This window comes from Staurois parvus, unplaced genomic scaffold (assembly GCF_062004578.1).
Source record: "Staurois parvus isolate SC_StPar_1 unplaced genomic scaffold, SC_StPar_1.0 ptg000727l, whole genome shotgun sequence".
NCBI lineage: Eukaryota > Metazoa > Chordata > Amphibia > Anura > Ranidae > Staurois > Staurois parvus.
Window position 1 is genome coordinate 1,227,501 of NW_028318523.1, and position 15,622 is coordinate 1,243,122.

General features: G+C 43.1%; 1 protein-coding gene across 1 annotated transcript in view; it reads right to left on the minus strand.

Annotated features, from left to right (window-relative positions):
* The window catches only part of TTC7A (tetratricopeptide repeat domain 7A), a 592,416-nt gene that overhangs the window by 561,348 nt on the left and 15,446 nt on the right, over window positions 1-15,622 (minus strand). Inside the window, exon 2 of the mRNA XM_089653910.1 lies at window positions 1-101. This exon is cut by the window's left edge and continues 63 nt beyond it. Coding sequence (XP_089510036.1) covers window positions 1-101 — 101 coding nt within the window. The remainder of the gene's footprint in view (window positions 102-15,622) is intronic.

Genomic DNA, 15,622 nt, shown 5'->3' on the forward strand with positions numbered 1-15,622 from the left:
GTTGCTTTCCATTAATGGAATGGAGTCTTTGAGTTTGGCAATGTTCTCCTTTAAACAGATCTCCAGCAAGGCCTCAGCCAGCAGCAGGTTTGTGAAGTCATCTGGAAGACAAGGGGTTAAGGCAGATGTCACTTAGCGCTGAATTCCCATATAAAGGAGCATCTCGTCCTCTACTAAACGGCCAACACATGTTCAACAGGCAGGGGCCCAAATGGTCCAGGAAGCCATTTATGTAAATGAGAAAGTCGGAGAGGTGCTTGGGGCTGTTAATCTGTAAATAATCACTTCCGTTTATTACTGCGATTCCGGGGAAAATGTTCCTGCTGAAAGCGTAGGCCGCTGTCACCTAAACTGTGCTGCTTACCCTGGATATAAGGGGTTTTATTATGGAAAATAATTTGTATGGTTGTCACATAGAATCAAACTGCTTGTTCATACAAGCAGCCCTATACCGCTCCTCTGAAAAGCGATCAGTATTGGATCACTTTTCAGATGCATTTGAGAGGCGGTGTCATAGCGCATCCCATTCACTTGGTTTAACCCTGTATACACAGCACCACTGTGTTACAACCATTTGCATTACACACAGTTGCAGGGCGGTTCTGGTGAAGCCCCATGCACTTAAATGGATTATGTTAAAGCGGAGTTCCAGCTGAAAAAAAAAAGTCAGCAGCTACAAAAACGGTAGCTGCTGACTTTTAAAATACAGACACTTACCTGTCCCTCGGTCCAGCGGTGTACATTGTGCGCCCCTTGAGGGTTAGGAACTGATGTGAATGTACAATATATATGTAAAGCGCTGCGCAAATTGATGGCATTATATAAGTACCTGAAATAGATAAATAGATAGATATATACAGTCAGGTCCATAAATATTGTGACATCGACACAATTCTAACATTTTTGGCTCTATACACCACCACAATGGATTTGAAATGAAACAAACAAGATGTGCTTTAACTGCAGACTGTCAGCTTTAATTTGAGGGTATTTACATCCAAATCAGGTGAACTGTGTAGGAATGACAACAGTTTGCATATGTGCCTCCCACTTGTTAAGGGACCAAAAGTAATGGGACAGAAAAATAATCATAAATCAATCTTTCACTTTTTAATACTTGGTTGCAAATCCTTTGCAGTCAATTACAGCCTGAAGTCTGGAACGCATAGACATCACCAGACGCTGGGTTTCATCCCTGGTGATGCTCTGCCAGGCCTCTACTGCAACTGTCTTCAGTTCCTGCTTGTTCTTGGGGCATTTTCCCTTCAGTTTTGTCTTCAGCAAGTGAAATGCATGCTCAATCGGATTCAGGTCAGGTGATTGACTTGGCCATTGCACAACATTCCACTTCTTTCCCTTAAAAAACTCTTTGGTTGCTTTTGCAGTATGCTTTGGGTCATTGTCCATCTGCACTGTGAAGCGGCGTCCAATGAGTTGTGAAGCATTTGGCTGAATATGAGCAGATAATATTCCCGAAACACTTCAGAATTCATCCGGCTGCTTTTGTCAGCAGTCACATCATCAATAAATACAAGAGAACCAGTTCCATTGGCAGCCATACATGCCCACGCCATGACACTACCACCACCATGCTTCACTGATGAGGTGGTATGCGACGGATCATGAGCAGTTCCTTTCCTTCTCCATACTCTTCTCTTCTCATCACTCTGGTACAAGTTGATCTTGGTCTCATCTGTCCATAGGATGTTGTTCCAGAACTGTGAAGGCTTTTTTAGATGTCGTTTGGCAAACTCTAATCTGGCCTTCCTGTTTTTGAGGCTCACCAATGGTTTACATCTTGTGGTGAACCCTCTGTATTCACTCTGAAGTCTTCTCTTGATTGTTGACTTTGACACACATACACCTACCTCCTGGAGAGTGTTCTTGATCTGGCCAACTGTTGTGAAGGGTGTTTTCTTCACCAGGGAAAGAATTCTTCGGTCATCCACCACAGTTGTTTTCCGTGGTCTTCCGGGTCTTTTGGTGTTGCTGAGCTCACCGGTGTGTTCCTTCTTTTTAAGAATGTTCCAAACAGTTGTTTTGGCCACGCCTAATGTTTTTGCTATCTCTCTGATGGGTTTGTTTTGTTTTTTCAGCCTAATGATGGATTTCTTCACTGATAGTGACAGCTCTTTGGATCTCATCTTGAGAGTTGACAGCAACAGATTCCAAATGCAAATAGCACACTTGAAATGAACTCTGGACCTTTTATCTGCTCATTGTAATTGGGATAATGAGGGAATAACACACACCTGGCCATGGAACAGCTGAGAAGCCAATTGTCCCATTACTTTTGGTCCCTTAACAAGTGGGAGGCACATATGCAAACTGTTGTCATTCCTACACCGTTCACCTGATTTGGATGTAAATACCCTCAAATTAAAGCTGACAGTCTACAGTTAAAGCACATCTTGTTCTTTTCATTTCAAATCCATTGTGGTGGTGTATAGAGCCAAAAATGCTAGAATTGTGTTGATGTCCCAATATTTATGGATCTGACTGTATACATACACACACACATAATATTATTATTATTATATAGGATTTATATAGCGCCAACAGTTTGCGCAGCGCTTTACAATATAACGGGAGACAATACAGCAACAATACAGTTCAGTACAAGAGGGATAGGAGGGCCCTGATCCACACATATATATATATACACATACACACATACATACACCACACACACACAGTATATACTGTATTATTTATTTAAACATTTATTTTTCATGTACGGTCTTTAGGCTTAGTTCGTATATATATATATATATATATACACACACACACACACATGCATACATACATACATACATACACTTTTTTTTTTGAAGATCCTATTTAATATATCTCAAAGCAGAATCTATACCATATAAAGTTTTAAGTTTGTCTATTTCTTAAATTGTGCCCCAATGCCATCACAAAAGTGAGAATCCCATCCGCAGGGTAAAGTTTAAAGAATAGTTCCAGCCATTTTAGTGTTTATTACAATTCACCGGCTACAAAAACTGTAGTTGCTAACTTTTAACAGACACACATTTACCTGTCCCAGGGTCCAACAATGTTCTCACCCAAGTTGTCCCTTCTCCCCTCCACAGCGCCAGCATCTCAACTGTGGGCATTGGTCTGTGACAGCTTGCAGCCTCACAGCCTGGTGCCCACTGCGCATGCGCGAGTCGTGTTGCGCTTCCTAATTGGTCCAGCAGTCTCCTGGGACTTGTGAAAGTTCCCAGGAGACTGCGGGAGGGAGGAGAGGGCCGAACTTCCAGCTCACTTCACCACGGTGATCTGAACCGGAAGTGGGAGCGGGTACAGGTATCCATCCTCCAAAGGGTTCCAAATATGGCAGTGGAGGAGGGGGGGAAGAGGCAAATAAGTGGAGCTTCCACTTTTGAGTGGAACTCCGCTTTAAGTTTATATTTTTATGTTCATTTTATGTATTATTTTATATTACTTTTAAGTTTATGTCTTTATGTTTGAAAGCAGCAGTTTGTCCCCAGAAGTCTGCTCCAACCCTGCACTCTCATGCTCTCAGCTGATTGGAGAGAATCAGTTGTGATGGAAAGTTGCTCTCCCCCAGCTCTCCCTTCCTCCTCCATTGACATATACTTAGTAGGTTGACAAATACATAGCACTCCGTGCATCATGATGGCAGCAGTACCATGTCTGCATGTCCAACTGTCTATGGGCAGTCCAAAGCTGGAGACACGAGCAACTGGAGGTGAACAGAAGTGACCTATTTAAAGTCTAGTGGTAAAATCAACTTGGAAAGAGAAGGAACAGTGCAAAGGCTTATTAAGGAAGTCGGAGGCCATAGAGTCACAGAACAAAGAACTTGGCAATCTACCCAGAACTGAGGATGTCTCACAAACTCGGAAGGAGTGACCCAGCATCCCAAGTAGTTCCATGGAAAAAGCTAAAACTGACATATGCAATGTCAACATTTTTAAACTGAACTTCATGCCAACAGCTAAAGACACATTTGAAATACATATATTTTAGCTGTTTCATCTGCCGAATGATTTTTATTTTTTTCCAGCCAGTGTTGACATATACACAGCCCTGCCAGGCAGTACAGCCAGGTTGGTGACCTGATTTCTTTTCAACTGCAGTTAAGCAATGCTGCTTTGTCACCCCCCTTCCCTAACACAATGAAGAGAGAAACATTAGAGTAATGAGGTCATCTCTCTACTCCTGTCAGCATGTTCTTTGTAAAGGGGAAGATCGTCTGAAGTCCCAAGAGATGGATGCATTCCTAAATGCACAAAACATAACTGGATATTAACATAGGTAATAACACCAGAGATTATTGACCCAGGGAATGTCCATTTGTCTCCTGGGGGGGGGGGGGGGTCAGGAAGAATTTTTTTTTTACCCCACTGGAGCAAACTGGACCATGCTTCATAGGGGTTTTTACCTTCCTGTGGGTACCCCTGCTAAAACCAAGTCATAGAGGGTCAGTGGGAAGAATGCTCCCTTAGGCTTCAAGTACACGAGCCTACCCTGACTGCAGACCACGCGAAAACTCAAATTGCGGCCAAAACGCGGTACCACGGTTGCCAAGTTTTCCCACGGTTGGCGGTCAAAACATTCCTATCCTGAATGCGATTCATCTGTGTTCAGGAGAGGGAGGTTTAACCTCACCTACACGTGGCAGCTCCTAAACTCTGCTAAAAGGCTATTTGTACATGGACACACAGGCTTTTATGGAGCTGAGTTTAGGGGCTTTGGCAAAAAAATGCCAAAAGCTCCTAAACTCGAGTTTAGCAGCTGCTCTTGTACATGAAGCCTCACAGTTGTGGTCAGAATGGAGCTGAAAAGGTCATTGTGATATATGTCACACCATTAACTTTGGCCCTGGAACTACACAGACAACATCAAATGAGAGGTCAGACACCGCTCAAGGAACCCCTAGCAGCCTCTAGAGCAGGGGTGTCAAACTGGAGGCCCTCCAGATGTTGCAAAGCTACAAGTCCCATCATGCTCCTACCTTTGGGAGTCATGCTTGTAACAGTCAATCTTGCAATGCCTCATAGGACTTGTAGTTTGGCAACAGCTGGAGGGCCACCAGTTTGACACCTGTGATCTAGAGGAACCCTGGTTGAGAAGGACTAAACTAGATGGATCAATGCCTTTTTCAAACATCAGTAATTATGTATTCTTCTTTACCCTAGACATGTATCAATGCCAACCATATCAGGATCTGACCTGGTCTCTCATGGTTGAGCTGGAGCATGAAGAACAGAGCAGACTTGAGTCAGAACATTTTAAACAGAAAATAACCAAAATGAATTGGAGCAGAAATGTGAAATGAATGCTGTTCTGGCTCAACGTCTAATGTTTTTTTTGAACATTCAGAATTAAGCCAAATTTCATCTTCTGTTCATCAGAAAATACTTCCTGTTACACAACGTCTAACAGCTGCATTTCCTGTTGAGGAGACCAGTCACCCCAGGTAGCTACTTGTACGTTGGGTGCTTGATCTCCTCAACACCCCCCACTTGTTCTATCATGGGCCTCTATGTGATGCAGCCCTACAGATTCCTCCTACCTGGAGGAGGAAGATCCCAAAGCCGAGCGATGATGTCCAAAAAAATGTTCTCCAGAAAGAATTAAGGTAAGGGTAAGGTTTCTAGTTAAATCAGTCTTCTCAGCCAGTGTTCTATGGAAGTGTAGGGTTCCTCCGGAGGTTGTTAGAGGTTCCTTGAGCAATTTCTACCTCTAAATCTAGCCAATGAGAGATTGAAATTCGGCCAATTCAGCAGGTTCTTAACCTCCTCGGCGGTATGATTCTTTCCGATTTTTTGTGCTGAATGCGGTACCATTTTTTTGCATGGAAATATGTAGTTTTTTTATTGAAGGCTGTAATTTTTAGGAATAACTCACTGAAATCTGTACAAACAAGAGTCTAGTAAACATTCCGGATATGATAAAATTTGAAACACGAAATCATAAATTATAATTTAATAAATAATCATAAAAAATAATAATATAATAATAATACATTTAATTCAATAATATAATCAAACCAAAAAAACTGAAATTTCAAATACAGAGGCAAATTCGCACATCGCTGAGCAAAGTCACAAAATCGTTTTCAGTGACTGATGACGAATTTCCCCACAAATCATTGTCACTCAATTCTGCAAGTGGTTCTCATTTACTATCGCTGCTCTAAAACCGCTTTTGACGTAAAGGGACGCTTTTTGGACGCCATGGACTTTTCTAAGTTTCCAGGCAGAAAGAACAGTCAAAATGCAGGCAGGGCACAGGACAATGCAGTAGGGACAAAATATATGTGAAATGCATTGAAACAGCAATGACAGCAAAAATGACATTTTTAAAAAATTTCAAATTTCCCGCCGGTTCCGGCGCCCCTACGTCCCGACGTCACAGGGACTGGAACACAGAAGCCGGATGCCGGCATCGGCCGGAGGAGATGGACGGGGACACTGCAGGGGACACCTTGCAGGAGCGAAGGACAAGGTAAGTGCTGCAGGGACCCCCAGAGCAGCGCCGCATGGTAAGCCCGAGTGTAGCTCGGGGTTACCGCTTTTGGTATAGAAATTTTACCCCGAGCTACACTCGGGATTACCGCCAGGGAGGTTAAAGAGCACTTAAAATACTTTCGAACTAAATGTATCAAGTCATCGAATGTACTGATTCCAAATGAATTTTCACTTAGATATTCATACAAACATTCATTTAAAATATACTACTTTATGGCCAGATATAGGACTGCAGTGGGAAGGAGAGCTGGTTGGGAGATTTTCCTTTTCAAAGGCTATGTTGCACTGAGCATGGCCAAACAGTAAAGATCAATGGATGGGGAAGAGGATAAGCACAAGATTTCCTACTCAGGATCCATGCACACGGGGCGTTTTAATAACACGTTTTAATAACGTTAGCTGTGTAAAGTCACATTAAATACATGAGTTTTTAAGTGTTTAACTTTTTTTGTATTAGCATTTAGCAGCGTTTTGCTGAGTTTTTTCGTGTTTGTGTTTTTTAGAAGTTTTTTTTACCAAAAAAAAATTTTTTTTCAGTCAAAAAAAGTCCAAAAATGCTGGTTTCCCGCGTTTTTCAGCATTAGAGCGTTTTTACAGCTAAAAAAACTCCTCTAGAAACCCACTAGTCCTGGGTTTTTTTTCCAACCGAAAAACATCCTAGCCAGAAAACGTTGATTACAGTCTATGTGTGTATGGCGAGCAGGCTGATGTAGGGGCGGACTGACAACTCATGGGGCCCCCGGGCAATAGGGGATCATGGGGCCCCTGTATCCTTGCCCAAACTCAAAAAAGCCTATGAAAAAGGTATCAGGGGCATCTCATGGGGCCCCCTACTGACCCCGGGCCCTCAGGCAGTGCCCGAGTTTCCAAATGGTCAGTCCGCCCCTGGGCTGATGACAATTTTTAACAAAGCGCACTATTATTCCATTCTTGAGAGTATAATTTTATTTGCTGGGGTGTTTGAATACATTTTCGAAAAGTCTTTGCCTTTCTAATACATGTGATCTATAACAGGTGATACATGAGCACAAATCACCCCCGGTTCACATATATGTGGCCTTGCGGGCCGCGTTTTGCAGAGGCACGAGAGCCCATAAATTTGAATGGACTCCCGTGCCTGTGACAGGCAGGGAAGAAGTCCCTGCACTTCTTTGGAAAACGCAGCCCGCACGGGAACCTCGGTTCCCAGTACGGTTGTGTTTTCCAGTGCAGACGGCGTGCCATTAGAACTAATGGCACCCGCCCGTGGTTCCACATTCCTCTGTGTGGGTGGTGCGGCTACACGTATTTTCGCGCGGATCCTCAGCGGCACCACCCGCACAGATGTGAACCTAGGGTTAATATTGGAAGGTACGATTACCCTGAAGTGAAGAGTGTTTGCCTTAGAAGATGTGCCACCTGGATAATACAGATGAGTGTGTTCAGGTTTATCTAAGGTGAGCGGGTTTTTCACCTGTTTGGTGGAAGTGAAATCACTGGAGGAAGAAGTGAAGACAGATCATCACTAAATCCCACCGGGGTGTTTTGGACTTATTTTAATCTTAATTTTCGTTTGTCAATAAGGATTGAGTGAATCTACTAAACAACTTATTCCCTCCCTTGTTATATCTCGCCTTGACTATTGCAACTCCCTCCTCATTGGCCGACCTCATCGCAGGCTATCCCCTCTTCAGTCTATCATGAATGCTGCTGCCAGACTCATCCACCTTACTAACCGTTCTGTATCTGCCACCCCTCTCTGCTAATCCCTCCACTGGCCTCCACTCAGTGTCCTCCACCCCTCTCTGCCAATCCCTCCACTGGCTTCCCATTGCCCAACAAATAAAATTCAAAACATTAACAATAACATATAAAGCCATTTATAACTCTGCCCCAAATTACATCACCGATCTTGTCTCCAAATATCACCCAAACCGTCCTCTGCGCTCCTCGCATGACCTCCTGCTCTCCAGCTCCTTTGTCTCCTCCTCCCATGCTCATCTCCAGAGCTTCCCACATCCTCTGGAACTCTCTATCCCAATGTATCATGCTATGCTCACTTTTAGGTGATCTCTGAAAACCTCTCTCTTCAGGGAAGCCTATCCTGCCTTCAGCTAATAATGGAACCTTCTATTCCTTCTACCAGTCCAGCCCCCACAGTTACTACCTTTTGTACCACTAGCCCCTCCCTCCTAGATTGTCAGCTCCAAGGATCAGGGCCCTTCTATCCCTCTTGTATTGAACTGTATTGTTGCTGTATTGTCTCCCATTATATTGTATAGCGCTGAGCAAACTGTTGGCGCCATATAAATCCTGTATAATAATAATAATCGCTCATAACTGATTTGAAGTTGAATTTTTGTTTATATTGAGATTGTTGCGGTACACTAGGTTTTATATATAAGTTGATCAATATATCCACTTGTGTACAACCAGCCTGCCCATACATGGATTGAAATTTGGCCAGTCCCTGCTGAACCAGCTGAATTTTGATCCATGTATGGCCACTTTAACCCATATGGAGGAGTACCAACATTTAACACTATTGTAGTGTTATCAACACTTAAGGCAGTAGTATAGTCTTGAATACAAAAAAAAAAAAAAAAACTTTTCCCCTGCAAGTTACTGTCATAATGTGCTAGTATGTATCCCATATGAAAGACTTATCTACCGGCGCTTCCATCTTCATCTAGTCCTCTTTCCAGGTCTCCAAGTCGCGATTACATCACTCCGGCACATGCACATAGAAGCCACGATTGTGGCACAGCACTCGTCCATTCAGATCACAGTGAAAGTATGGCAACATCATCAGCTGCTACTAATGGGGATATCTCCTAAATTGTGTACGTTTAGGAGATATTCTTTGTACTAGTAAGCTTCATTATAAGACTGGAGGGAATGTAATATATATATATATATATATATATATATATCGTATTTTTCGCTCCATAAGACGCACCTAGATTTTAGAGGAGGAAAACAAGAAAAAAATATTCTGAACCAATGGACTGCAGACATAGTGAGAGATGACCAGAGACTGTGGATATACTAAAAGAGTTCCTATATCATATAAAGCAATATAAAGTCCCAACATGCCCCCCCCTCCCCCCAGAATAACAAATGATCTGGCACCACACATCAAGGTACATAAAAAAAGGACTACAACTCCCAGCATCTGGCATTTTACCTTACAGAAGGCAGGCTAAAGGAGGCAGGGGGGCAACTACCTACTACAGAAAACTACAGGAGGAGGCGGAGACAAGACCAGCCACCCTGCACAAGAAGAGAGTGCAGCAATGACAGGTCTGTATTACAGGAAGTTCCTGTACAGAGGTAAAGTGTAACACTGGACTACTACGCAGATCTGGAAGAAATGCACACCAAGGTTCAAGGAAGAATACACATGATTAGGGATGCACTGAAATTTTGGCCACCGAAACATACCGGCTGAAAATAGCCCTATCTGCATTTTGCCGATAGGAAAAATTTAGCCGATACAGGTGCCGATATAGGGGACTGTGTGTACTGCGGATGTGAGGGGGTGGGGTGGGGCAGTTGAGAAAGGCAGGAGAGGAGCAGTTTATACAGTGATTGGCTGTCACTATAGGTCAGTGCTTGTGTTTAAATTTAATTATCGGCTTTTTTTTTCATCACTATAGCTTAGAGAGTCAGCTGTCACTTTCCATTTGTTAAAAGAAACAGTTTATTTTTAGTTTCTTTCCTCCAGGTGAAAGAAACAAAGTTTTTCTCTGAGCTATAGTGAAGAAAAAAAAAAAGCCGGCAATTGAATTTAAAAATCGGCACCAACATATAGGAGTTTATTTACTAAAGCTGGGAAGTGCAAAATCAGACTCACTTCTAAATAGAAACCAATCAGCTTCTAACCTCAGCTTGTTCAATTAAGTTTTGGTAATAAATCCTGGAAGCTGATTGGTTTCTATGCAAAAGTGAGTCCGATTTTGCACTCTCCAATTGTAGTAAATCAACCCCATAGTGACAGCCAGTATACACTGCTCCCTCACTGTATACACTGCTCCTCTCCTGCCCCCTCCTTGCGCATACTGCCCCCTCCCCCCTACAAAGATGGCCTGTCACTCATATGCTATCACAGAGGGGACTATTGGTACCCTATGTGATAGCAATAAAATCATAAGTTAAAAATATATATATTAATGCAGGCCATACATGGGTCGAATTCCGAACGATTTTTCGTCAGAAAATCAAAAATGTCTTTGGCTCGGTAATCTGATGGTGCCATCAATGATTTTGAAAATCGGCCGACCAAGTCATAAAGTTCACCCCATATAACAGGCAAAACTTCTGTTCCTTCCAGGTCACGGCTCATGCGCATATTCTTTTCGGAAAAACGATCGTATGATTTGTCCATCATTGGGTCGAAAATTTTTCAGGAATTTTCCAACATGCCTGATCACCGTAAAGGGGAGGAACCGCGAAAATCGTCCAGTGCCATTGGACCAATAACAGAGCGAAAATCGGCCGTTCATTCTTAGGTCCGATTTTCGAACTGAAAAATCGATCGAATTTCGACCCATGTATAGCAGGCATTACTGTGCGACTTTATATAGACCGGTTTATGCCTTTCCTAATCATGTCCAATCAACTGAATTTCCCGCAGGTGGACTCCAATCAAGTTGTGGAAACATCTCAAGGATGATCAGTGGGAACAGGATGCACCAGAGCCCAATTTTGAGTGTCATGGCAAAGGCTGGGAATACTTATGTACATGGGGTTTTCTTTTGTTTTTTATTTTTAATAAATTGCAAAGATTTCAAAACAAATTTCTTTCACGTTGTCATTATGGGGTATTGTTTGTAGAATGTTGAGGAAAAAAAATGTAATTTAATCAATTTTGGAATAAGGCTGTAACATAACAAAATGTGGCAAAAGTTAAGCGCTGTGAAAACTTTCTGGATGCACATGAAAGTAGAAATTTTTTTTTTTTTTAAATTGGAGCCTCCCCACATACGCAGACATTTCGGTTTCAGTTTGGTTTTTGGCCATATACATTCTGAATTTTCAGTATCGGTTTTGGCACCAGAATTTTCATATCGGTGCACCACTATTATTATTATTATTATACAGGATATATATGGGGCCAACAGTTTGCTCCGCACTGTACAATATAACGGGAGACAATACAGCAACAATACAGTTCAATACAAGAGGGAAAGGAGGGCCCTGATCCTTGAAGCTTACAATCTAGTGGTACAAAAGGTAGTAACTGTGGGGGATGGACTGGTAGAAGGAATAGAAGATTCCATTATTAGCTGAGGGTGGGATAGGCTTCCATGAAGAGATAGGTTTTCAGAGATCGCCTAAAAGTGAGCAGAGTAGGCGATAGTATGATAAATTGGGGTAGAGAGCTCCAGAGGATGGGGGAAGCTCTGGAGAAGTCCTGGAGATGAGCCTGGGAGGAGGAGACAAGGGAGCTAGAGAGCAGAAGGCCGTGCGAGGAGCAGAGATGACGGTTTGGGTGATATTTGGAGACAAGATTGGTGATGTAATTTGGGGCAGAGTTATAAATGGTTAATGTTTTGAATTTTATCCGTTGGACAATGGGAAGACAGTGGAGGGATTGGCAGAGAGGGGTGGAGGACACTGAGTGGAGGCTAGTGGAGGGATTGGCAGAGAGGGGTAGTAGATACAGAAGGTTAGTAAGGTGGATGAGTCTGGCAGTAGCATTCATGATAGACTGAAGAGCGGATAGCCTGTGATGAGGTTGGCCAATGAGGAGGGAGTTACAATAGTCAAGGTGAGAGATAACAAGGGAGGGAATAAGTTGCTTAGTGGTTTCCGAGGTTAGGAACGGCCGTATCTTGGAGATGTTGCGGAGCTGAAGTCTACAAGTCTACAGCAATTGGATTTGGAATTGGAAGGACAGATGGGAATTTAGGATTACACCTAGTACACAACACACGATGAATGGATGTAGACAATATCTGCTTAGGCTGGCCATAGATGGGCCGTTTATCGTCCAAATTGTCGGCCGATAAACGAAAAATCGGTCGTTGCTGCCATGGATGCTGCCACCAATGCTCACGAAAAAAATGCCTTTTTCCTGGATTTTCCAGTATGGCCGATAAAAAGAAACAAGTGGATCCGTGAAAAACGGCCGACGGCATTGCCCCAACAACGGTGTGAATATCGGCCGATTTTTTGTTCGGACAAAAATTCAGCCGATAAACGACCCGTCTGTGGCCTGCACTATCCTGGAGTCCAGCTTCAATCCTTGCATGGTCTGCTTTAACATTGTACAAATGAAACATCAGAAGAGGAACACAATTCACACCTGGCAGCGAGGCGTTGAGCAGGGCAGGGCTTGTAGAGCCATAAAGTGATTATTTCTTGTGTCAACATTCAAAGTTCAAAGTATAACCGAACTCCTTTTCCCATAGCAAAGGCTGTATTGAACATCCATTAAATATCCGTATCCATTGAGATGGCGTCTTTGTTTCGAAATCCTACCACGCTGGCTCTTTCCACTTTCCATGCCAGGACACTCACATCAGGTTTTCTCTGCGTTTCTTTTAGGCAGTCAAGTCGCTGAGTTTTCCCATGACTGCCAGAGCCATGAATCACTACCCTACAGCCCTGTGTGTTCATTCATTAGACTGTTATTACTGCTCTGTACATGAAATGTGCACAAAATGTTTCCACACCAGTTCCCTGTCCGCCTGCAGATAGAAACGTGAAACCCGCCATTGAGCCGCGTCTGGTTTTCCTTCTCCATAAAAAAAAAAACTTTGCTTCCATGCAGGGATAGAAAAAAATGATAATATGATACAGAAGAACATGACTAAGAATGGTTCTCGCTCCAAGACGGCTGGAAAACTCCATTCTTCTACTCACAATTTCCACACTGACTACAACTACTGGAAAAATAACCGAAAAATACAACTTCAACAATATCAACTTGCAAACTTACAGGATATAACAACCTTAACACGAGACCCAGCCAAAGCAGAGGGGGGGGCAGCTAGGTGACAGAGGAGGTGAAGACTCCATGTACACTGGGGGGACGTTTTAACCACTTCCAGTCCGGACACTTTTACCCCCTTCCTGGCCAATTTTCAGCTTTCAGCGCTATCACGCTTTGAATGACAATTGCGCGGTCATGCAACACTGTACCCATATGAATTTTTTAGCATTTTTTTGAGACAGATAAAGCTTTATATTGGTGGTATTTATTCACCACTGGGATTTTTATTTTTTTTTGCTCTGTAAATACAAAAGTCCAAAAATTTTGAAAAAAGTGTTTTTCTTATAAAATTTTGCAAATAAATAATATTTCATCATAAATATTGGCCAAATTTTATTCCATTATCTTTTTAGTAAAAAAAAAATAATCCAAATTTGTTTATAACCAAAAATTATAATTTTTAAACTTTTTTTTATATTATTATTTGGTTTTTTTTTACATACTGTCACCCTAGCAGTACAGTGTCACCATGGTGACACTGTACTACTTTTAGGGGGTGATGAGGATTTTTTTTTTTTTTTTACACTGATAAAGGCTGCAAAAGCAATTATTTCTCCTTCTCTCTGGCTGCATTCTTGCAGCCATTGAGAACTACTGTGTGAGCTGTGATTGGTCACAGCTTGTCACATGGTACAAGGCTGTTGTGAATAGCCTTGCACCATTGTCCTCTGTGATCATTCACAGATTTCACTAGTAGTAAGTAGTAGTCATTGCTTACTACTAGTAGTTCACTAGTAGTAAGCAATGATGTCAGAAGTGACATCTTGCTTACTACTCTTCATGTAATCACTGATTGGCCAATCAGTGATCACATGATCGGGACCTCGCACAGAGGTCCCATATGATGATCAGTGTTCCACTGTGTTTGGAGGAAACAGTGGGCACTGGATCGCGGTGCTGCGCACTCCAAGGAAGCACGCACAAACAGGGGGCGGGGAGGCCATTTATAAAAGGCCACCCGCCCCTTCACTGCCACCGTCCGGCCGTTTATATACAACGGCTGGACGGGAGGTGGTTAATAACGCTGGTAACATTAGCTGTGTAAAGTCACGTTAAAAACGTGAGTTTTTCAGCGGTTTTCTAGTGTTTTGAGTGGGTTTGATAAACCATTGTGCTAATATCATGTGACATAAAAAAAATTTAAACTGCCACTATTTTATTCTCCAGGGTTTCTACTTTCAAAAAATATATAGTGCTTGCTGGTTTATACTAATCTTCAGGCCGAAAATGTACATTTTAACCCAAGTGAAATAAAAATATGCAAAAATAGATCTTTCATCTTCTCCTGGTCTTTTTCCAGGTTCGCGGGCTCTGGCCGTATGAATGGCCGAGACGCGATGACGTCACTCCCATGTATGCGTATGGGAGTCACAGCTATGGCACAGCACTCTCAATGGATGGCCCACTAGAGTGTGGCGTCCATTCAGAGCGCAGTGCATGTGCGCCATGATGTCATCGGCTGCAAATATGCGAATATCTTCTAAACAGTGCATGCTTAACCTCTTCGCACCGGCTGAACGCAAATGTGCGGCCTCCCAGCATCTGGGCCTAGACGCCGAGCGGCCGCACATTTGCGTTTTATTAAAAAAAAAAACATATGTGCTGAGAGCGCGCACCCTGCTCGCTCCCAGCACACGTCCGGTACTCATGGAAAGGTCCCGATCTCCTCTTTCGATCGGGACCTTTCACGATCATGTGACCGCAGTGATGGCATGTCACGGCGGTCACATGACCCTAAACCCCGCCCCCCCGGCTTCTGAAACCCTTAAAGGGCCGGGAGACACCAGCATCAAGGGGTTAAAGAGATATTCCTTTTACCTACAGGGAGGCTTTATTATACAGGCAGCAGCGAAGAACAACTTATTTAAGTTGGCTATAATCCATCTGAACTTTGACCAGTTCCTGATGAAGAACAGGACAAAATTTGCTACCCCACCTCCCCCAGTAATCCCCCATCCCCCCCATAGCCCCCCAACAGCAAGGGTTAAAGGGCAACAGGCATTATTACTTACCCTATCCCCAGCTTTGGCACAGCCCTCTTCTCCCTGAAGCTCCTGTCAATGGATGGTTCCTCAGCATCATTGCATGAAGACCCCAGGCCATTAACCCTACATTCTACATGGTGGGGGGCAGC